General features: G+C 42.1%; 2 protein-coding genes across 6 annotated transcripts in view; both read left to right on the top strand.

Annotated features, from left to right (window-relative positions):
* Positions 1-12,594, top strand: part of LOC148355414 (uncharacterized) — a 28,868-nt gene extending 16,274 nt beyond the window's left edge. The window contains exons 12-20 of the mRNA XM_088350224.1: positions 2,272-2,353; positions 2,448-2,527; positions 5,696-6,015; positions 7,907-7,947; positions 8,011-8,138; positions 9,204-9,312; positions 10,211-10,371; positions 10,437-10,604; positions 12,321-12,594. Of these exons, the coding sequence (XP_088206350.1) occupies positions 2,272-2,353; positions 2,448-2,527; positions 5,696-6,015; positions 7,907-7,947; positions 8,011-8,138; positions 9,204-9,312; positions 10,211-10,371; positions 10,437-10,604; positions 12,321-12,434 (1,203 nt within the window). The 3' untranslated portion in view covers positions 12,435-12,594. The remainder of the gene's footprint in view (positions 1-2,271; positions 2,354-2,447; positions 2,528-5,695; positions 6,016-7,906; positions 7,948-8,010; positions 8,139-9,203; positions 9,313-10,210; positions 10,372-10,436; positions 10,605-12,320) is intronic.
* Positions 12,595-14,420: 1,826 nt separating this feature from the next.
* The window catches only part of eps15l1a (epidermal growth factor receptor pathway substrate 15-like 1a), a 41,263-nt gene continuing 30,860 nt past the window's right edge, over positions 14,421-24,823 (top strand). For all 5 annotated transcript variants that reach the window (XM_088349089.1, XM_088349088.1, XM_088349087.1 and 2 more), the window contains exons 1-5: positions 14,421-14,494; positions 21,343-21,384; positions 21,471-21,560; positions 23,450-23,497; positions 23,557-23,652. In XM_088349089.1, the coding sequence (XP_088205215.1) occupies positions 14,468-14,494; positions 21,343-21,384; positions 21,471-21,560; positions 23,450-23,497; positions 23,557-23,652 (303 nt within the window). In that variant the 5' untranslated portion in view covers positions 14,421-14,467. The remainder of the gene's footprint in view (positions 14,495-21,342; positions 21,385-21,470; positions 21,561-23,449; positions 23,498-23,556; positions 23,653-24,823) is intronic.

Here is a 24,823-nt window from a genome sequence, read left to right as displayed (position 1 = left end):
AATAAAATTAGACTTAGCAGCAACTCATATTGTCACAACCAGAACAGAATCAGGACCCAGATGCGTAACGCTAACCACAAGTTTATTGAGGGAAAGAGGAATGGCAGCGCCCAAGATCCGGTGTCCGCTGGACGCGGGAAGCAAGCCACTCACAGAATCGGATTGTGTTCTGAATGCGAAAGTGGATCTGGAGTGGGAGATGGTGGTGTCGAAGATGGAAAAAACAGGTCGATAGCCGGGACAGGAGAGCAAAAACGTGGTCAGGATCAAAAACGGGTCGAAAGCCAGGACGGAAGAGAAAACGTGGTCGGGGTCAAAAAACAGGTCGTAGACGGAGATAAACGGGGAAATCAGGAACGGACGGGAGTCAGAGTCAAAGAGCTTGCCTTGTAGAAACAGAGGTTTGCTGACGGACTGACAACAGGCGAGGGAAAGGACTGAGCTTAAAAAGGACGGGGAACCAATCAGGTAACCTGCAGCGGATGGTGTCAAACGAGCAGGCACAGGTGACACTAATTAGTAATCATGACACATATAAAAGTACATCAAAACTTAAAAAGATCCCTGGAACCTTTTACAGCAAATTAGAATTTCAACACAACGAACATGACTAAACTTTCTTGTAAACCGAACAAACCAATACTATGACAATAGCTAATATATTAGTCTTCACCTGATTGTGCTTTCCCCTGTTGGGAATTAAATATCAAAATGTACCGTTTACCAAATTGTTGGAATTAGTTATCTGACTCCATTAACCAAACACAACCTACATTTATTCACCCAACAATTTATGCGCGCTCATTTCTTGAGGGAAAAGATGAACAAAAAAGCCGACATTTTCACACAGGGGCAGATTTAATTTTATTAACAATTTAACTAAGTGTATTCCATCGAAAATGGCCGAATTAGTGTCGTTGGCGTATGTGGGAAGCCTTTTTCTCAAGTCCTTTAGCTCTCTCCTATTGGCCATCTTCTCCCTGCATAATGGCGAGCCGACTCCTCCCATGGGCGTACCAAGGAAGCCCCCCTGGGCATCACCATCTCGTCGAAGAGCGTCGCGATGTCTGGAACACTCAAAACAACACAGAGCGTTTCTACGTCATCAGGGCCTTTCTGCGTGTGGATGTGCTGAATATCTTATCAGCCTTACGTCCCGTTCCCGCCGTTCCTGTAAACAACATTTTCCACCAGGGTGCCCTGACCTCGCACCACAGCCCAGCCAGTGAATATCTTTTGCATTAAATGTAATTTGTATTCGATCGTATAAAATCCTTTATAGTCAAATGTATAAAATCCTTCACCCCGAAAAAAGTTAACTGCACTTTTTGCGCTATTTCTTAATCGCACACAAACTTTTCTACCACAGCAAAAACTATTTAGAATCTCAATTTTATCAGCAGACTTTCACAGGCATGTCGGGACTCAGAAGTTAGTAGAGCTGCAGCTGTTTAGTACGCTCTAACGCTATTCTTCATTCTTTAGTGGCTCCGCCCCCAGTCGCTTATCCAATCAGAAGGTGCGAGGTGGGTATCGGCCTAGAGAAGGAAGGAGAGGCTTGGCTGCATCTGAGCCTAAAAAATCGGCCCGTCAAATAGATAAAAATGCCAATACCGATATCCGTCAAATTTCCAAATATCAGTGCTCAGTGTGATAATCGGTTGACATCTAATACGTATAAGCTGGTTTTGCATGCGACACTCAATACCTCATGTATGCTAATTTGCTATCTGCTGTTTAAGCGCCTGCTAATAATAGGTTTGCCCTGCCGAAAATATGCTGCAAGTGACTCGGATACATTTTCTACTTACAAAATTAAATGCAAGCAGCACGGCGGCGCAGTGGTTAGCGCTTGTGCGGCACAGTTCATGTCATGGGAACCTGTCATGGGTTCAAATCCAGCTCCAGACTTTCTGTGCGGAGTTTGTATGTTCTCCCCGTGCTTGCGTGGGTTTCCTCCGGGCACTCCGGTTTCCTCCCACATTCCAAAGACATGCATTTCAGGTGAATTGGCCGGTCCAAATTGTCCCTAGGTGTGAATGAGCGAATGAGTTGTCTGTCCCTATGTGCCCTCCGATTGGCTGGCAACCAGTTCAGGGTGTCCCCTGCCCACTGCCCGATGATTGCTGGGATGGGCTCCAGCCCCCCGCGACCCTACTGAGGATAAGCGGTACGGCTAATGAGATGAGATGAGAATATTAAATGCAAGACTGCACACCCGTTTGATATGTTGTCTTCCCATCATTTCTGACTGAAACTTTGTTTTATCAGGTCAAAGCGTTAAAGCTGAAAATAGAGGAGGACCAAGGGAAAGCGGTATATCCAGCTGAAAGACAGAAGCTAATCTACGCTGGTTAATGATAAATGCTATCATTGAGAAATTATACATCCATTGTTACTTTGTTTTAAAGGCATTGCGTTGCTTATGTAAATTTTCTTTTTACTAGGCAAAATCCTGAACGATGAAACCCAGCTGAAAGAATACAATATCAGTGAGAAGAACTTTGTGGTTCTCATGGTCACCAAGGTCAGTTTTCAATTAGTTTATTTGACTGTGGTTAAGAACAAAATATCCCCAAAATTCAAACTACAACGTTCACTAATGAGAGAAGACTAAAAACTCCACATTTGGTCTAATGAAAATGATAATAACTATCAGTCCCTCGCTCTTTCGCGGTTTTAATACTTTGCCAATTTTAAATGTGCATTGTGTTCTGCCGGAGACCACACACAGCAAATGCTATCACTAGGGTAGGTTGCGGAGGGCCGTGTGTGTGTGTTTTGGACGGCTGTGACTGTCCGGTACTGGCTGGGCCATGTAGTGAGAATGCCAGCTAACTGCTGCTTTGCAGGGTGCTATATGGGGATCTACATCATGGTCTGTGCTCTGCTGGGAGGCAGAAAAAGCGCTACAAGGACCAGCTGAAGACAGCTTTAAGGAAGAGTAAGATTAGACCTGAGGCCCTGGAGGAGGCTGCTGCCACCGTAGCTCATGGCGTCGGCAGTGCCAATTGAGAATGCGTATTATGGTGGAGGCCAGGACAGCCAGAAGACAGGAGAAGAGAAGCAGGAGGAACACACCCACAGCTTCTGCCATCACTACAGCAATCTTCACATGTCCTTCCTGCAATAGGACATGTGGGTCCAGGAAAAGACTCTATAGTCGCTAACAAACTCATCGATAAAGGTGGACGTCATCATCGGCCTTCAATGGACAACTGCAATCAAATCCAACTTTGTGCACGACTGTGATAGGCCGATGTATGCTGTGAGTCAATGGGTCTACCAAAAACTGATTGCGAAGCATGGCGAATGCCACAATTTTAGCGGCTCGTGACATTGAAAATAAATGCATCACTTAAGTTGGATGCTTGAAGAAAGTCAGATGAGCGCAAAGAAAGTCTCATCACTAGCAAACGGGTGCTATGTGGATTGTTATCGGGTCCAGAAAGAGACTGAGACCTCGTCAGGAGATGAAGCATAAGCGGGGCGGCCGGTCCAACCTACTAATGCGGTTATATAACAACTTAAATACACAAATAAAGTAATTAGAATGGCTGTGCGCCATTAGAGCATCACCCGTGTTAAGGAGCAAAACTATTTTTGGGTGGCATTTCCCTTTTTGGTAGGGTCATTCACCCTCAGAGTGATTTACCTAAATGCTTGTAAAAGGTTGTGATCCTGGCCATAGATGTTCTGGTCTGTTTTTTTTTTGGGAAAGCTTTTGAGTCAGCAAAACCAAAATTTCTAAGTCAGCCCACGGGGAATTTTTTCACACCTAGGGTAACCTATCTGACTGTAAAAGACGATGTTGATATTCAATGTTGTTCTGGCATTGTAGAATGGAATGTCTTTCTGGAAAAAAAATACTGAGTCAGCGAAATCAAAAGTGCTGAGTCAACTTTTATTTATTCTTTTGGAATTTAATGCCGTTCCATCCTGGAAGAGGTAAATAACCGAAAGTGCTGTGCCAGTTTTTGAGGGGGCATTTTCAGCTGTAGAGTGACCTACCCGATTACTTTTGAAATTTTGTGATCCTGGCCAATCTTGTTCTAGCCTGGGAGAATAGAATGTCTTTCTGGGAAAGCTCCCAAGTCAGCAAAACCAAAAATACCAATTCAGCTTTTTTGGTAGTTTTCATATTACCTATTGTTTTCTTTTATTGATTCACTATGTTTTGTGTACTGTTACCCAATGCTAAATCTTTGGCACCCTGGTTATCCTGGTAGGGGATTACCATTTGTGAGGCCCCTTTTCAAGGTTTTTCATTTACATCGTGCTGAGGTTTTGAATGTTTCCTTTGCCGCATGTTGGTTTAAGATCAGGGGATGGTGTAATTGCGAACTGTGCAGTCCTTTGAGACATTTTGACTTGACTTCATCTTTTGGGTAACCTACCTGTCTGCCTGTAAAAGTTGGTGTTGGTATTCAATGTCAATCTGAATGTTTTTCTTTGAAAAAAATGCTGATTCAACAAAACCAAAAGTGGTCAGCTTTTCTTGGGCATTTTTTTACATCCAGGGTAACCTACCTGAATGCCGGTGAAATATCTATATCATATCTAAACTCCTGCCTCTTTTTTTGAGTGTACAGAAACACAAACAGATACCGTATACTGTATATACTTTCCAAACAAAAACATTATTGCTTTACTCACGGTTGATAAAAAAACAAACGAATGTCTGAATAGATAAATAAATGAGCTTCTATTTATTTAACAGTTACTTTTTCAAGGTAATTTTGGCAACACTGTCCAGGGTCCATGAGTACTTTAAATAAAGATGACCCTGTCTGATATTTGTTGGATCAAAAGAGTTTAGTTCCCCTTTAAATTGCTAACTATATGGTTCTCTGAATATTTAAACCAGGGGTCTCAAACTCTTGCTCTGGGGGCCAATTGCAGTAATTCTGAGCTCCCTGCCTTAATACGAAAGTTAAAGGGACAGTGTGTATTATTTGCCAACTGGATGTCGCTGTATTCTGTCTTTCAGCCGAAAACGAGTGCTAAAAGCACAATGGAAGAAGACAAAACACAGACTCAAAGTGACCAAAAGGAAAAGAAGAGAAATAAGAAGAAAAAAAAAGAAAATAACAAAATTAAAAAGTAAAGAAAAAAGGACAGGAAAAAGGAATAAAAATAAATAAGACAAAAGGTAAAACTCAAGAAATAAAGGAAATGAAAGGAGAGAAATTTACATTTTATCCCCGTCTTTTTTTTCTTTCTTTTTGTTCTTTCCTGATTCTTTTTCTCCATTTTCAGTTTTTGCTTTCTTTTCCCCAACTTTCCCTTTTCTTCCTGTTTTCATTTTTTGCTTCTTTTCATTATTTCTTCTTCCCTATTTTTTATTCTATTAGAAAAATTTAAAAACTTTTCCCTCCTTTTTTTCTTTCTTTGAGAAAGGTTGTGTAAAATAGGAAGTGAAAGGGTGCTTTTTGCACACTCTCAGTCTCGGCAGTTTGTAAACTTCCTTGGACTCATTTTTGGTTGGACTACGCATGACATCGACATCTAGTGGACAAATGTAAAACACTGTCCCGTTAAAAACAGAGGAATGTTTTTATCAGCGCTGTTTTTGTCAGAAAACCCCATTTGGCCCAACCTCACTCGGATCATAGCTTCAGCGACCCTCAACTCTATTGAGTTTGAGACCCCTGATCTAAACACTGACATTTGTTTTTCTGTATTATTTTTGTAGCCCAAAACTGATCAAGCCCATCAAATACCCCCGAAGGTTCCCTCCTCGTGCTCTTCAACATCAGAACAAGCACCTTTGCCTTCATCTGTGTATGACCCTACACAGGAATCCCCCCCCACCACATCTTTTGAAGATGCAATGCCACCTACACCAGATAACACTCCCACCACTTCTCCTGAAGATGCATTTCCCTCGTCAGCTTCCGCCAAAGACCCTTCAGATGCTGGAACACCTCCTAAAGTCTCAACATACACAAAGCCTGATAACACCCCGTCTGAAGAAGCGGGAAGTCAAGCATCCATACATTCTTCAACTTCCAGGTTTGTACGGGTGTTTGAAATCCTTGAAAATGCTTGAATTACAATGTGTTTGGATTTTGAGTGAAGTACTTGTAAATGCTTACAATTGTTGCCATGTTTCTGTCAAGGACCAGGGCAGGAAACAGAATCGAGAACCCAATAGCGTAACGTACTCAACAATTTATTAGGGAGAGGAGGAATGCGCGCACACTCGATCCGGGGATCGATGGACGCGAAAGTGAATTGAAATCAAATAAAAAGTGGTCAAAATCAAAAAAATAAGGCCCAAAATAAAACAGGATCAAACGCAGGCAAATTCACAGAACTAGGCTTTTCACAGAGTTTAACAGGAGTCTTGCAGAAGCTTCACAGACGCTCAGACAACTAACGGCTCAAAGGACCGCCTTTAAGTACTCCCAAGGAGCAATCGGTCAACGCGGGGCCAATTGGGCGCCGTGGCAACCGCGACAGAACCCGGCGCCACCCTGCTGGGACCAACTGAAAGCCATGGCAACCTTGACAGTTTCTCAACAAGTTTGCTTGAAATGTTGCCGACACTGTTTTCTGGTGGTTTCGCTTTGCCATTGCAATTGTTTTCTCTTTAGTGATTAACTGCAGCTGACATTAGTTTGTAAGGCATTTTTCTATGAAGCGTCATTATCTTCTACGGGTCGTGCCCAAGAGGACAGGTGCATGCTACACCTAAACAAGGCAAGAAGAAATTAGGTATCAATCATTTACATTTTTATTACAAGCCAGGCAAAAAAAATAATGTAGCGTTTTCCACTGATAAATTGTACTGGGAAGAACTTCCTGCAACTAAAAATGTAATTCACATATTTACATTTTTTTACCCATCACCTAAATGTATTTGCAATGTATCGAGATGTAAAAATCCTATGTCTTCAGAAATTCTCACGCAAGGTGAAAGATCGAATATGTATATCACATACATATTTGTGGCCCTACAAAATACATTATTTACTAATGATTTCTTCTTTTAAAAGGTACTGGAGAACTTAGAAAATTGTCTTTGAATATTCTAAATAGTGCTTGAATTTATTATTATTTTTATTGACCGTACATCGTAAATGACAATGACTGAAAACTCCAAGGCAGGAATCCCATACTCGGATATATATCTCATCTCCATCTCATCAGCTGCACCGCTTATCCTCAGTAGGGCCGCGGGGATGCTGGAGCCCATCCCAGCAATCATCGGGCAGTGGGCAGGGGACACCCTGGACTGGTTGCCAGCCAATCGCAGGGCACACGGGGACAGACAACTCACTCGCTCAGTCACACCTAGGGACAATTTGGACCGGCCAATTTACCTGAAATGCATGTTTTTGGAATGTGGGAGGAAACCCACACAAGCACGGGTAGAACATACAAACTCCGCACAGTAAGGCCAGGAGCTGGATTTGAACACACTCAGGAGGTTCCCACGATCTCAGAACTGTGCCGCACACGCGCTAACCAAATTGAGATTCTAAAAAGTCCTTGCTGTGGTACAAAAGTTTGTGTGTGATTAAGAAATAGTACAAAAAGTGCAGTTAACTTTTGGGGGGTGAAGGATTTTATACATTTGACCATAAAGGATTTTATACGATCGAATACAAATTACATTTAATGCAAAATATATTCACTGGCTGGGCTGTGGTGCAATGTCAGGGCACCCTGGTGAAAAATGTTGTTTACAGGAACGGCGGGAACGGGACGTAAGGCTGATAAGATAATCAGCACATCCAGACGCAGAAAGGCCCTGATGACGTAGAAACGCTCGGTGTTGTTTTGAGTATTCCAGACATCGCAACAATCTGACGGCCCACTGGCAGGCCCTCACATCGTTAAGGGGTTACGAAATTTGGACTCTTGATTTTTCAGACATATTCTTCTTTTTTTTTGTCAGCCTGGAAGATGAGTTGCTGGAGGAGGCTGCGTCCGTTCTTGGTAATGCTGCGATTTATTCTTCAAGTCAAGGAATCAAATGCTAATGCCTTCTTCCTCTTGCAGAGACAGGCCAGGCTAACGAGAACCTGGTGTCCGAGATTATGTCCATGGGCTATGAGCGTGAAAACGTGGTAACGGCACTGAAGGCGAGCTACAATAACCCGGATCTCGCCGTCAAGTATTTACTCATGGTGAGCTCACAAAATACATATGTCAAAGTCAAGGCTTGCGGGCCAGATATTGCCCATGAGAAGGTTTTCTACGGCCCCTGAGATGTTCTGCATTCATTTTTATATCTTACATCAAGAATCATTGTATAGTTTTTTTCCCAATAGGTTAATTCTCCTTGAAGAATGCGTTGTTTATGGTTAATATATTTTTTGCATTTTATTGTATTTCAATGCAATTATAATTTAAAAGAATATTTTCATTTTATTATTTATTTGAAGTACATTCAACCCACTGAAATAGTATTTAAAGGCTACTAATAGTGACTGAATGATAGCAGCTTGTGTCACTTCTCCTTTTAAAAAAATCGGAAAATTGAAAATCTTTTTATCTACCCTGGTCATATCCCTCAAGAGGAGTGAAATATTTACACACAAATATGTTTGTGAGTTACTCAAAATCTAAAAATCACATGTCTTGATAAATACACATGCAAGATTAATGATCACATATATAAATGGCAGTTATATTTGTGGCTCTGCAAACTACACGATTGACACAGGATTTTTTCATTTAATGGTACCAGAGAAATTTGAAATTTGGCCTGAAAGTCCGTTAAAAGTGTTTAAATTTGGCTATTAAAAAGGGATACGAACCTTGATAAATTTCCTTTTCCAGATGGTGAAAACTGCAACAATACATTACAATGCATTGAAACCACGTGCCAATAAGATTAATTTGCTGAAACTTTACATCTTTCTGAAGTATTACAAGATATAGTTGTACATTATATAAACACTTTTAGAAACTTACAGCATTGCTTTGTTATTCTTTCGACACAGCTGGAAATGGATTGTGAGTCTTTGTTTACTTCAAGCTCGTGGAACCAGAATTGATGCGGAAAACCCGGGAGGAGTATTATTTCGTTACATGTTTTACCTTAAAGCTTAAATCAGCATGAAATATTTATTTAGAACTCTTCCTAACTTTAGCCCGGTGCTATACTTCAAATACAGCAAATTACTTAAATAAAAAAGCAATCGCCTTAAGGGCAACACAACCAATATCAAACATTTTTTGCATCGCAGGGTCTCCCCACCGATGAGAGCAGTGACACTCCAGCTCTTGGAGATGGTTTTTTGAACCCCCCCACTGTCCCGGCCAACACTTCCCAGATGTCACAGGAAAATGCCAATTGTAAGTCAGTATAGACCGTTATGGGTTTTTCAGGGCCGATACCGATTATTAGTATTAAGTGGAGGCCGCTAACCGATATGTAGAGCCTATATTCATTTGCTGTAAAAGCTTAAAAAATGGCGTAAGAAATGTTTAATTACAGTATTCAAAAAGAAACAAACAATATTTGTGATGAATTCAAACAAAACTTTAAAAGCTCTCTGAAACCTTTTACAATAAATAAATTAGAATTTCAACACAACTAACATGACTAATCTTTCACTTGAACAGTGCAGGAAATAAAGTTAAGCTTAGTAGCAACTCTTATAAAGGTACAAACAAAATTTCAATTGCTCCCTGATTTTTTCCAGAATAAATAGATACAAAAGTCAGTACTTCCAACTTAAATTGACTAAAACAAAAAGTGTTTTGAAATTTCCACAGAGCTCACAAATTGAAAAGTGTGGGCACTCCTGGTTTAGGGCCAGATTGATGGGCTAATGTTATGGTAACAGCTAATCACTCAGCCTTCTACTTGAGCCTGATTTTTATGCTCTCACTCAATCACATACACACACGCTTGATTGACAAACTAATGTTATGATAAGAACTAATATATCAGTCTCCACATAAACGTGCTTCCCCAAAACAAGTGAATTACACACGCTTTCCTACCACGGAAATTTTAAAATGTCAATATTAGCGGTATTGATTCACAGGCATGCCTGGACTCAGGAGTAAGCAGAGCTGCTGCTGTTTCCTCCGCCTTAACGTTGTTCTTCACGCTTCAGTGGCCTGTTTAATTAAAAAAAAAATGCAGATACCGATAATCAGATAATAATTGTGCCGCCCGGTAATCGTTCGACCTTTCATTGGAAGTGTAGACCACAAATCATAAGTTAAAGGTCTTCTCAATCAGGCCCGCTGTTGTGGGGCACAGCAATGTCTGCTCTGAACCCTCTGGAGTTCCTGAGAAACCAGCCTCAGTTCCATCAGATGCGTCAGATTATTCAACAGAACCCAGAACTGTTTCCGGCCATGATGCGGCAGCTTCACAGAGACAACCCTCAGCTTCTGGAGGTGAAGTCCCTGACCCGTCGCTCAATGCTCTCACTTCATCTTACGCGTTGACATTTGTTGCACAGCAAATCACTCGGCACCATGAGATATTTGTCCAGATGCTCAATGAGCCTCGAATCGAAGGAGGGGGCGGTTGTGAAGGCTGTGGTGGCGACTGCGTCGGCGAGCTACGATCATCATCTGGTGACAACCATATCCGGGTCACGCAGCATGAGAAGGAGGCAATTAGGCGGGTCAGTAAAGCTTCCACTTTATTGGACAAGGAAATCACACTTGCACATACTGTAAAATTCCGGACTAGATAGTTCAACTGATTTGAGGCTGTGTGCTGAAATGTTAAGAACGAAACTCAATTTGTCATTGTAAAAGCCATCTAAACTATTTCATCACCTTTGGGGTTGGCGCCTTTGGCTGCAGATGGCCAACGGCGCCGTGCCCCTGCACACCAAATGACATTTTCAGGTGCATTGTTTTTCAGTTCTGCTCTAAATAGTTTACATCACTTTTTTGGATTATGTGACCATTCAAGATGTCGATCACAAAGCCTAGCACATATTTACAACCGCGCCAAAAGAAAACGCCAAAAAATTTGTGTTGTGTAAATGTGAGCCCTACATTTTTAAATCACAGCTCCAAGGCAACTCTACTGTGGGGCATAATGCCTGATTGCAATACAGATGTGTCTTTTTATGTTGTTTTTATTGGTGGTTTCCGTGGTAATCGACCAATTTGCATTCGCTTGTTATCGTTCCTCGAGGATTAAAGGAAAGTTCAGAAGAGAAGTGTAGCAGGAGAAGTGTAGCATTTTGATGGATAACTTGCAGTGCTGTTCAATTCGGATTTATAAATTGAAGACTGGATTTGTGGCCAAAAAATATTGTGAATATGTAGTAATTACAGTTATCACTTGTTTTTTGCAGGGGTTATGTTCCAAAAAAGTCCTTTGATGATATTTAGATGTCAGTTACGTATAATATACATAAGAGTAACCAAATAAAAACAATAGATCTACAGATAAAAACACTTAACACAGAATTTCAGATGAATGAATGAAGAAATGGTCTTTATTGTCATTATACAATAGTACAACGAAATTGGAGGGTTTCTCCTTTATAGTGTAAGAGATCGAAGTAGAGAGTGGCCAGCTAGCTGCACGCTAGCATCAGGGATCCTTGTGATGAGCCACCTCTGTGATAAATAAAATGGTGCGGTTTCCCATGAGTTGTAGCCCCAAGTAATCTGTTTCATAGGTAATGAATCTGGCTCCAGGTCATCAGTCTTGTGAGTAATGGATCTGGCGGTGATGCAATACAGGGTCGGCAGGGGTAGCTTGTAAGTGCTTTTACGACGCTGCAGCAGTAGGCTGCATCTGCAGCCCCATACTGCTTCCTCTCCCGACGTCACCTCTGTCTCCTTCCGGACCCGATAACAATACACGGAGCACCTTCTAGTGATCAGCATTTTTTTTTTCCCCAGGGTCTGATTTCATTGATTAATTTATTTTCAATGTAATGTTCAATGTAATGAGCCTCTAAAAAGTAGCTGTCCCTGTGCTTAGCAGTTTTTTTTCGAGTGGATTGTTTTGGGTGGACATTGACTTGTGCGCCGCTCTAGCTGTTTGACTGACAGCATACACCGGCCCATCAAAGTCATGCACACATTCACGCCCACCCAGCACACACACACGTACATAGCCTTTTGCAACCTGCCCCCATGATAGCATTTGCTGCGTTTGTCTGCTGCCGAACACAATGTACGATGAAAGTCCGCAAAGTATCGAAACCGCAAAAATAATATAATCAGAATAAAATGATAATGATAATAATAATCCATGATACAGTGAGGGATAACTGAAAAGGCTTAATTTATCACTTGTCACTTGCACTGACCACCACCTTTCACCGTAGTAAATGTATATGTCAGCCTTAATGGTTATGTTTTTGTTTCAGTTGAAGGCACTTGGATTTCCAGAGGGTTTGGTGATCCAGGCATATTTTGCATGTGAGAAGAATGAAAACCTTACAGCCAACTTCCTACTGCAACAAGCCGGGGATGACGAGTAGTCTTTCGTCTTGTGTGGTTTGCACCCATTGCCCAAACATCACCATCGGTTGCACATTAAGACCATGCACTTTTGAAGCACTGTCACCTTTGTGATGCGTCAGGCTATTGTTAGTTTTTGTGTGTGCTGAAGTGGCCTCAGGATTTTTGAGTTGCAGTTGTTGAATGAATTTTACACATTAAAGTTTATTTTGCAAGCTTCTTTGTCGTTCACCATCACGCTGGTCAAACAACATTGGGTACGTTTGCAGGCAATTAATACTGTAGTCTTAAGTCAAGTCAAGTAACATTTATTTGTGACTCCCTTGATCACAAGATGTCTCAAAGGACTGAACAGGTTACAATTACACCATCCTCTGATATTAAACCAAGGAAAAACTCAAAACCTCAGCACGATGAAAAAATAAACCTTGAAAAGGGGCCGCACAAGTCGTAATCCCCTTCCAGGGTGCAATAGATTTAGTACACAAAACATAGTGAACATCAATAAAAGAAAACAATAGGTAATATAGGGCGGCAGTAGCTCATCTTGGGATCAAGAGGTCACAGGTTCGATTCCTGTGTTATATGTCAAAGACACTGAATCCCTAAATGCCCCAGATAAGCAGGTAGTTGTCTTGCATGGCTGACGCTGCTATCGGTGTGTGAGTGTGTGTGAATGGGTAAGTGTGAAGCACATTGTAAAGCGCTTTGGGAGGTCTTTAGAGACTTGAAAAGCGCTATATAAATGCAGCAACAATGCATCTATCATCTGCTTATCCTCAGTAGGGCCTATCCCAGCTGTCTTCGGGCAGAGGGCAGAGGACACCCCGAACTGGTTGCCAGCCAGTCGCAGGGCACACAGAGACAGACAACTCACTCGCTCCACGGACAGACTGATATTATTTCTTCCTCATGCCATGAGGCTCTTTAACTCCACCCGGGGGAGTAAAAGCCCACATCTATCTATCTCTCTATCTCTCTATCTATCTATCTATCACACCTCGGGACAATTAATATGGGAGGAAACCGGAGTGCCCGGAGGAAACCCACGCAGGTACGTGGAGAACATGCAAACTCCACATGGGGAGGCTGCGGTAGCTGGACTTGAACCCTGAACCTTCTCACCGTGGGCTGCGTGCTAACCACCCATCCGCCGTGCTGCCCTTGAATGCAAACCATTTACATTTTTTTACATTTCAAGTCAAGTCAAGTCATTTTTATTTGCATAGCCCATAATCACAAAGAGTCTCAAAGGGCTGCAACTATGGGAGCACAACTTGGTTGTGTTTCCTCTCTACCTCTTCATAATGTGCACAAGCCACTGGAGAGCTCTCACATTAACAGTCAGAGTTAATGTTCCTCATTTGATTGAAATTGAATTCATTTCATATTTTATAGAATTATGAGCATAACTTGGTCATGTATTCTCTATACTGCTGCATAATGTCTGCGAAGCATTGGAGAGCTTGCACATCAACAGTCTGCCAACACTTTTTGATGGACAGAAGAATATGTTGTTCATAGCTAAACTGAGTTTGACACCCTTTATTAAATGGTAAATGGACTGCTTTTATATAGAGCTGTAAACAGTTGCTGAGGACCTCCAAAGCGCTTTACAATGTACTTCACCCCTACCCATTCACACAAACCAATAGCAGAGTCAGCCATGCAAGGAGGCATTAGGGGTTCAGTGTTTGATCCAAGGACACTCAACATTTAACTCGGATTAGCTGAGAATCAAACCTAGGACCTATTTGGTCATAAGACTTGATTAAAGATAGTTAGTCAGGTAATTGTGTAATTGTAATCCTGTGCAGTCCTTTGAGACATTTTTGTCATTAAGGGCTATATAAATAAATGTGACTTGACTTAAAGCAACAAAACCAATCTGAAGAGCCGTTTGAGACCGAGAGCCGGCTCTTTTTAGTGAGCCGAGCCGATAAAGCCAATTCTCGTAAAAGAGATTAACGCTTACTGTAGCCCGCTAGGGGTCGCAGTTTCACGGCTCCGTCAAGCCGGGGAGGGAGGGTGCGTTCCCGCAGCAACAGGGAAGATGGCAGCCCTCACATCTCTCAGCCAGGTAACGGATGCAGCCCATCACTATGATAACTTTACAAGTCCTTATAACAACAAAACGTTTGGTTTGTGTTCCCCCTTCGTGCAATATCATCGCAATTTCGCAAGATAAATCTATTACAACGGGACAGTAGAAGCAGGCCGAATCCAGCGTCGGAGGTCCCGTTACACGTCGTGTTCGTTAGCAGCTGACGACAGCTAGCCAAACGCCATTAAAAGACGCCCTTTTTGGAACCTCCCTGTCGTTTTCCACCGATGTAACGATAGGGTGTGTCACCGAGGAGCCGCGTCCTTGTAGCGGATACGGGAAATGTCTCGTCGCCGCTAGCTGGTTAGCATTTGGGGCACCTAGCGAGCTAATCAGTGAGTGGTGATAAATTGATGCTGAAGTAAATCGGGCTGGCGACATTTACGTGTGACGAAAGAACTACCCCGTTTTGATCGTAATCTCTTAGAGACGTTTAATGCGTGTCTTTGTTTTTGCCTGCGTGAATATACTTGCGATTTTGTTGTCATTTACCTCACGTCTAACTTAATTTATTTTGAGAAGTCACTTGTTATAACGCACCTGTTACTACTAACCAGTGTACGTTACTCCAATAAAGTAAGACTTTGGCCTGGACGGATCTATTGACACTAACAAAGATGTTATACAACGAAATTGTGAATACGCTTTTTTGCTATTAAGATTTTCGAGAAGGGTTGTTCAAACCTCACATTGTGTTTGCTGTTAAACGTCATATTGAAATATAATATTGTGAATGTGCTTGATTGCTGTTGAGATTGACAAAATTGTTTTCTGTTATTAGTGTCAATAAATTTGTTTAAACCAAACCAAAAAAAAGTAGTTATAGTATACCTGTCAAGCTCCAGGGCTCCATGCCGTAACAAAATGTTGTATTTTCCCTTACAAAATACAAAATAAACACCATTTTTTTTCCCAAACGTGTTTATTTATGTAGTTTAACATGTTATATGCGTTTGATTATATCATATATATTGTTAATTAACATTTTTTGCTAGATACTGAGTTGCTCGACATGAATGAGGTATATTATAAAAAGTGTTCAAAAATGAAGTAGCTTGGATGTTCTCTGTAGAAGGAAAAATACATGCAATTATAATTAAGCAGAAAAATACATTTTCTCTTTCAAATTATTAATTCATTTTCTGCACAATATTATTGTTGGTAATATACTGATTAAAGGGATAACCAAAAACCTATCTTCTTTCATTTTGTCCTTTTATACTTCCTTTTTTCTTAACTTCTTTATACAACAATAATGATTCGTAATATAATACATCAAAGCAAGTGAGCCGGCTCTCTTTAATGAGTTGAGCGAAAAAGCCAGTTCTCTAAAAAGAGACGGACTTCATTTCACTACAAAACTACCACATACAATCCGAGGCGGCAGATGCATGCGCACAGTAGCATCAAACCGTTCGCTTCGTTTGCAACGGAAAAAAACCCGATACTGAGATAGAGGCTACCCCGGCGAACTCGTTAGACTTGATTGATTTGCCGTTTCGTGATAGTCGGTGTATACCGGATGGTACCCATAATTGACAAATTTGTGTTTTTCTGTACAGATTTTCTTGTACGTCGTACACGTCTTAAAATGCATAATGAACGTACTTTGTTCGGCAAAAACTTACAGGTTGACAGCTATGTTATAGTGACTCACTACTTCTTCTGAAAAGTAACCGAGTTAGTCATGGAATTACTCTATAGTCAAAATAACTAGTTATCAGAGAAAGTAACTATTTCCGTTAGTTTAAAAAAAAGTGGTTGTATGCCAAATAATATGAAATTTCCTGAGTAGTATTCAAGTCAGTTGGATTGAAAAGAACAGACATCCAGCCATTATCTGCATCGCTTATCCCCAGTAGGGTCGCGGGGGTGCTGGAGCCCATCCCAGCTATCTTTGGGCAGTGGGCAGGGGACACCCTGAACTGGTTGCCAGCCAGTCGCAGGGCACACAGAGACGGACAACTCACTCACTCAATTTGGACCGGTCAATTTACTTGACACCCATGTTTTTGGAATGTGGGTGGAAACCGGAGTGCCCGGAGGAAACCCATGCAAGCACGGGGAGAACATGCAAACTCCACACAGGAGGTTTGATCTCACGACCTCAGAACTGTGGCACACAGACATACCTTGTAATATTTATTGCACATCACCAGTAACAGATTTATCTTAAACTTAAAGAGAGACAAAAATAAACCGTAAACAATATAAAGTGGGATTAATAAATTAAATTAAATGCTCACAACTTGAGACAGCTGGTCAAGTAAACCTATGATACTGTACTTCAACAGGGTTCGTATGGGTGCTTGAAATCCTTAAAAATGCTTAAATTTTAATGTTGTGTTTTATTGCAGAACAACAAAAGGTGCTACCTTTTAAGACAATGGTTGAATTTTGGTTGAAGTGCTTGAAAATGAATGGAAGCGTTGCCACTGTCAATCTGACTCTATAGACCACTCAATAAATTAAGACAAATTTTTTGAAAAGTGTGTGAAAATTACACCGACACGCCTGCTCTCAGACATTATGGTGATATCATGTGAAGCGTCACCACCCCATTCTTGTTGCACCCAAAAGGAAAGTTCTATTCAGAAAATCGTCTCTTTAGGCTCAGCTCACTGGGGATAGCCGTTTCTTTCAGTTCCTAAATTTTTTTTTAAATGATAGGCGGCGCAGTGGTTAGCGCTTGTGCGGCACAGTTCATGTCATGGGAACCTGTCGTGGGTTCAAATCCAGCTCCAGACTTCCTGTGCGGAGTTTGTATGTTCTCCCCGTGCTTGCGTGGGTTTCCTCCGGGCACTCCAGTTTCCTCCCACGTTCCAAAAACATGCATTTCAGGTGAATTGGCCGGTCCAAATTGTCCATAGGTGTGAATGAGCGAATGAGTTGTCTGTCCCTGTGTGCCCTGCAATTGGCTGGCAACCAGTTCAGGGTGTCCCCTGCCCACTGCCCGGAGATGGCTGGGATGGGCTCCAGCCCCCCCGCGACCCTAATGAGGATAAGCGGTACGGCTAATGAGATGAGATGAGATGAAACTATCAATAATAATTAAACTGTCACGAGACGTGGTGGCGTGGAAGATGACCGGACCAGAACAGAGGCAGGAGGCATGAAGGGAGAACTCAAATGCGTTGACGATCCGTAAGTTTTATTTAATAAAATAAAAGTCGCCCAATACTCCGGGGCAAAACAGAACAACACAGAGTTCCTCTGGCACGAACTCAACAGGACAAGGCATAACAGACTAAAACAGGACAAGGCATAACAGACCGGGATTGTGAATAATGAGTAATGAGTAATGAACCAGCAACGGCAGAGCCCACAATGCAGCCTTAAATACAGACCCACAATTAGTGGAACTGCTTTCAGCTGTTGCCCAGAGGGCGGGGCAGACTGGTCACCAAGGCAACCGTGACAGAGCCTCCCTCTTAAGGGACAGCTCCCGAGGTCCCAAAAAAGAAAAAATTACAACCTCACGCCCCGGAATGTTGACGCTCGCGATTGGGGCAACCCCGCTCCCTCCTCCGAACACGCAGGAACGGGGAGAGGCAGGCGCCATCTGCGTCGGGCGGATCGGAATCGGCGCTCGGCAGGGAGGGGGTCTGGTGGGCAAACTGGCCAGGGGATAACAGACAGGCAGAACCGACGAGAACAGGACAGGCAAAATCAGGGCAGGTAAACAGGACAGGCAAAATCAGAACAGGCAAGACATGAGAGAGTCAAAATCAAAACAAGCAAGACATGAGAGAGTCAAAATCAAAACAGGCAAGACATGAGAGAGTCAAAATCAAAACAGGCAAGACATGAGAGAGTCAAAATCAAAACAGGCAAGACATGAGAGAGTCAAAATCAGAACAGGCAAGACATGAGAGAGTCAAAATCAGAACAGACAAGACATGAGAGAGTCAAAATCAGAACAGACAAGACAGGAGCAGCGGAGTCGGACTGGCACGCAGGCAGCGGAGTCGGACTGGCACGCAGGCAGCGGAGTCGGACTGGCACGCAGGCAGCGGAGTCGGACTGGCACGCAGGCTGCGGAGTCGGACTGGCACGCAGGCAGCGGAGTCGGACTGGCACGCAGGCAGCGGAGTCGGACTGGCACGCAGGCAGCGGAGTCGGACTGGCACGCAGGCAGCGGAGTCGGACTGGCAGGCAGCGGTGTCGGACTGGCAGGCAGCGGAGTCGGACCGGCACGCAGGGGAGACTGAATAGCAGGCAGTCGGCACGGGAGTCGGGCAGGCAGGCATCAGAGTCGGAGTTGGCCCGACGGGCAGCGGAGTCGGAGTCGGCCCGACGGGCAGCAGAGTCGGAGTCGGGCTGGCACGCAGGGGAGACGGAATAGCAGGCAATCGGCACGGGAGTCGGGCAGGCAGGCATGAGAGTCGAACAGGCAGGCGTCAATTCTTCCCGGAACCCCATTCGAGGCACAGCAAGGGCCACGACGGGCGGGGCCGTGGTTCGAACGGGCAGGGAAGGCCAACTCAGTAGGCGCCTGCCGAACTGCGCTCTGAGTTCTGAGTTCTATTTGTTGGCTGGTTCATTCTGTCACGAGACGTGGTGGCGTGGAAGGGGACCGGACCAGAACGGAGGCAGGAGGCATGAAGGGAGAACTCAAATGCGTTGACGATCCATAAGTTTTATTTTACAAAATAAAAGTCGCCCAATACTCCGGGGCAAAACAGAACAATACAGAGTTCCTCCGGCACGAACTCAACAGGACAAGGCATAACAGACTAAAACAGGACAAAGCATAACAGACTAAAACAGGACCAGGCATAACAGACCGGGATTGTGAATAATGAGAAATGAACCCGCACCCGCCAAACCCAAAATCCAGCCTTAAATAGCAGAACAGCAATCAGCTGATCTGCTTCAGCTTGAGTTCGGGGGCGTGGCATACTGGTCGTCATGGCGACCGTGACATAAACACTATGCACCAAATTAGTTATTTATTAGTCATTTCATATGTTTTGCAGGGTATACCTGCAAAACACATGAAATATAAATTGAAATATTCACAGATCAGAGAAATGAAATGATCTGCATTTATAAAGCGCTTTTCAAGCTAATGACTTCCCAAAGCACTTTACAATGTGCTCCACATTTCCCAATAGCGGCCTTGCAGCCATGTAAGGCGGTAACCTGCTTATTGGGGGTATTAGGGGTTCAGTGTCTTACCCAAGGACACTTCGACATGTAACACGGACGAGCCGGGATTCGAACTGGGATCCCTGAGACGAGCGCTCTACCTCCTGAGCTACTGCCGCCCCCACACATAGAAGCACAGAGAAGTTATAATACAAAACCATTTTTTATTTTTACACGCCAACAGATTTAAAGTCAAACAAAAAGACAAAATCCCTGAAAATAAAAAAATAAATAAGAAAATAAAAATCAGAAATAGTAACTCTTTAGTGCTATAAACAAATGATAAAATGCAAAAAAACCAAAACTATTTACAACTGTATTTTAACCAATTTATACACAGATCTTCTAGAAAACATGCAAAAAAATCTAAATTAAAATAAGTACAACAAAAGTCAAAATATTATCTGTCTGTAGGATTGAAATATGGAATGTACTCTGCTTCAGCGCAATGAATATCAATAAAATGAGTCTAAATTTGGCTAATATTTCTGCTTTTTTACTTGTAAAGTACTTTCTTTTTTCCTGTCCCTATTGAGCTCAATTATTACCCAACACCAATAGAACCCTTTCCGTGTTTGTAAACAAGTGTGACTAAGCCAATCTACTTGTGCATTGTTGAAGCAGACCGGCAGAATTCATGTCAGCTTATAGCAGCCCATTGACACAAAAAATTGTAGATCATCGATAGGAACAGCTCAAAATAGCACAAAGTGTGTGCTTGCCAAAAGACAGCGGCTTTATTTTAATCATGAATTTAAAAAAATAACAACCTTCTTTTGGTCGGTGCTGGATTTCATCCTTTGAAGGTACTGGAAAAATTGAAAATTGATCTTGAAAGTGCTTGAAAAATGATTGAATTCTACCATGAAAAAAGTGTACGAACCCTGTTCAAGTATTTTATTCACAACAAAAGTCAACTGTAAAATAATATAAAGAAATTTTCACTTTATGGAATAAATCACAATCTTTAGTCAGACATCTGAGACAAGTAGACATATACTACTGTTCTTAAATAATTTCACACAACAAAAGTAAACGGTTCAACAATATAAAGTGCGTTTAGCACTGTAAAATAAATAAATCAAACTCTCACAACCTGAAACACTGGGGTAGTACAAATAGGCAAACATAATGTTCACACCAAAAGTCAACAGTTAAACAATATAAAGTAATTATCCAATTCCTCTATCCTACCATCCATTATCTGCACCGCTTATCCTCAGTAGGGTCACGGGGGTGCTGGAGCCCATTCCAGCTATCTTCGGGCAGTCACAGGGCACACAGAGACGGACAACTCACTTGCTCATTTACACCTAGGGACAATTTGGATTCGGCCGATTAACCTGACATGCATGTTGTTTGGAATGTGGGAGGAAACCGGAGTGCTCAGACGAAACCCACACAAGCACGGGGAGAACATGCAAACTCCACACAGGAAGGTTCGATCTCATGACCTCAGAACTGTGCCGCAGACGCGCTAACCACTCTTCCGCCGTGCTGCCCCCAATCCCTCTATCTATGTGATGTTATGTGCTTTATAACATATGAACTACATTACTCACAATGCCACATTGTTACTGAGCATTTGCAATGTGTCCCCTAATGTTTAAAGTTGTATGTTATGGTTTTCTTTGCTCAATTTGTCTTTCTCCCTGTGCACCTGTCTATCACAGTTGGCGAGCGGGAACCCTGTGTTTGAAAATTTCTACAGACAGGTAAGAAAGTGACTCAATGCTATTCTTAGCAGAGTAGTTTTCGTCCTAATTGTGACATTGAATGTATGGGTCTGTGTCCACCTAAGGTGGATCCGGGCAACACAGGAAGAGTTGGACCAACAGAGGCCGCCCTGTTCTTGAAAAAGTCCGGACTGCCTGATATGACGCTTGGAAAGGTAGCACCTTTTGTTGTTTTGCAATAAAATGTCATCACAACTCACCCATCAAAACCGGTTGAAAATAGGGCAGCAATTTAAGATTATTTTAATGGTCGACTAATCACGACCATTCAAATGATTAGCAAAGGTAGCAAGGTTTTGGGTGTTCTGAGGAGAGAGATGAGCAACAAGCGTATGAATATGGATGTTAAGAAGGGAGTGTATGAGAGTGTGATTGTGCCGACTGTGTTGAATAGTGCAGAGACTTGGTGCCTGAACGCAGATTTGAGATGGAAATTAAATGTATTTGAGATAAAGTGTTTGAGTAGTATGTTAGGAGTGACAAGATTGGATAGATTTAGGAATGAAATTGTGAGAGACATAAATGGAGTAGTAGTGGAACTGAGCAAGTGTGTGGATCAGAGAGTAATCGGTTGGTTTGGACACATGGAGAGGATGGATGAGGAGCGAATGTTGAAGAGGATCTACAGAGCAGAAGTAAATAGAAGGGGACCAAGAGGAAGGCCATGATTGACGTGGATGGATGGTGTTATGAGTGTACTGCAGGAAAGAGGTCTTAATCTAGTGGAAGCTAGAGCTCTTCTTGGCGATAGGAATGAGTGGAGATGTGTTTTAAATGATAGTACGACGTTTAGACGCGTTCTAAGGGATGGGCAGGGCACCTGTATGATGCGGCAGGGGTAAACCAGTGAAAGTTGTCGGGCCCTGCTGTTGAACAGAGTAGTGTGTTGTGTCACCCTGATCCAAGTGACAAGGCCGCATTTGGGTTGGGCATGGTCCAGACATTTTTGCGTGTGTTTTTTGCTACTTTTTTAATTGTTTTATTTTCTTTGTTTTTGTATATGTGTTTGTCTTGCTGTCGGTCACCCCTCTCGAGGAATTTGACCAGGGTAGATAGATAGAAAGATAGATGGATAGATATTCATTTTTTCTTAGATTTCGCATGGTTCATTTAATTATTTGGAAAATGATAAACACAAGAAAAATGGGTACGATAGAACATACATCTTTTATTGAACATACTGCAGACATTTGTTATCCCTGTAAACCAGGAACAGCCTCATTTGCAGCAGTACAACAGTAAATAAAATAAATGTTGGGTGTGTTTTGTGAACTTTATTCAGTAGTCAACTGCAAAGTCTGTAACTAAAGAACCTAATGATTCTCAACAGTTTGAAATCATACGGTTTTAACAAATGTGTCTCGGTTTTACATTATAACAACTGACGTGTTTTTTCTCAGACTGCATGCATTTAATTTCAAATAACGTTTGTCAGGCACAAAATGGCTCATCCGCTTTTTTATGGTAAATTATATAAAATGTACGATGCATGTTTTCAGAACCTTATTGGCTTGAGCGTCACTTGAATCCTAATGAGGCGAGTCAGACTCTGTTTCATTCAACTGTCAGACGTGCTCTTTAACTCCGTAACGTTCCCGTAAAATTGGGATAAAATTCCAATCGAATACATATTCAAAGTGAATTGATGCTAAATTTACTAAATTTTGGGGACCCATAGATCTCTGTTGGGACCCATAGATTTTTGAGCATGCGAGTCCCCGGACCCATCACTTTTCAGAGGTAAAATTAACACTGCTGACCCCTGATTTAGTTGATGTTGTTTGTTAAAGAAACAAACAATGAGACATTCTGCAACACGAGAATTAATTACAGTGCCCACAAATTGGATACTGTCATACCTGTGTTTGGATTGTTTGTTTCCCCTGGCACTCGTTGCAGTTTGGTATCAAATATCACTATCGTCTTGCAGTTACAGTTTAAGACATAGGTATTTTGTCCAAGTCTGTTACGCTATTAGTATTATGTGCTTAGATGTGTAGTATTTCTGATCGACAATTTTGCTTTGTTGTGTTTTATTTTCCAGATTTGGGACCTTGTTGATCCAGATGGTAAAGGTTACCTGGACAGACAGGTAAGAAACACTTTTTATATACAGTAGAACTTGAACTGATGACGCTTACTTTTACCCAGGGCTTTTACGTGGCGCTGCGTCTGGTGGCGTGTGCACAGAGCGGACACGATATCAGTGTGTCTAGCCTCAACCTCAGCGTGCCACCACCCAAATTTGTGAGTAGCGACTACCCTTAATTATGATTGTATGTTTTCCTTACAAACCAATCACATTTTAAAACAACTAGCTGCACACCTTAACCCCTTAAAGTTCCTGTAAAATCTTCCTAAAATCTTAACCAGAGACCTACCCGTCCAGATAATATGGACGGTTTTGGTCTCTTTTAGGGGTTAACACTGAAGTTTTGTCCTAAACTGAAATAATCACTGCAAATGCTACCAACATTGAGACATCTGAGTTGGAACACACAGAAAACAGATTTTTATCTTTACCTGAATCTTTTTTGCAATCATATGCCTGCAAAAGAGTAATATGTGCATCTTAGCTGGAAAACAGATGGGACAATCGCATGAAGCCTTACCTGGTGCCAAAGTCAAAGTTTAAATCTGGCCTTTTATTTTACGGGAAATGGGGAGTCAAACACGTTAGGCAGCAGTCTGGCGTGAAATGATAGGAAGCCAGAGGCCGACGAGATCGATACCAATTTCCTGAGTAGATATCGGACAGATGGTGTCGATACCTCACAGGACGGACAGACAGAATTGATAATGAAACAAGATATCGAAAATAAACAGGACAAATTAGACGGAAACGAAAACTGGAGATAATAATAAACAGGATAAAAATAGACGGGAACGAAACTGGAAACCGATATTAAACAGGACAAAAATAAAAGGGAACAATACCAAGAGGAACAGAACCGAGTCAAAACCCACGTCTTGCGGGGCAAAGGTTCGTTGACTGACTGACAGAGGAAAAACGAGAGCACTGAGCTTAAATAGACAGAAAGCCAATCTGTCAATGAGCTCTAGCTGGTGCCCCACGGGCGGGGCCAATTGGGCGCCATGGCAACCGTGACAATTCTGTCTTTTTATGATTGCCAACCAGAAAGTGAATGCAATTTTCAATAACGTCCACGTGATGGCGCCAAAGTATCATGTAAAGTGGATTGTGTCCTTAATCAATACTGTCAGTTGTGCAATAACACGTAATGATTATTTTTAAAACTATATTTCAACAGAACAGAAGTTATTTGTAAAAAGAAAAAAACGTTTATAAAGTACAGTACAATTATTTGTTAAACAAATACTTAAGGCTCTATGTTGGGGTTGTTCTTTAATATTAAATAACTAACTAACTGAATAAAGGTTTCTTTTTTGCTGGTTT

The sequence above is a fragment of the Urocampus carinirostris genome, chromosome 12 (assembly GCF_059441175.1).
Source record: "Urocampus carinirostris isolate Australia breed hairy pipefish chromosome 12, RoL_Ucar_1.0, whole genome shotgun sequence".
Taxonomy (NCBI): domain Eukaryota; kingdom Metazoa; phylum Chordata; class Actinopteri; order Syngnathiformes; family Syngnathidae; genus Urocampus; species Urocampus carinirostris.
This window is presented reverse-complemented; position numbering and strand designations above follow the sequence as displayed.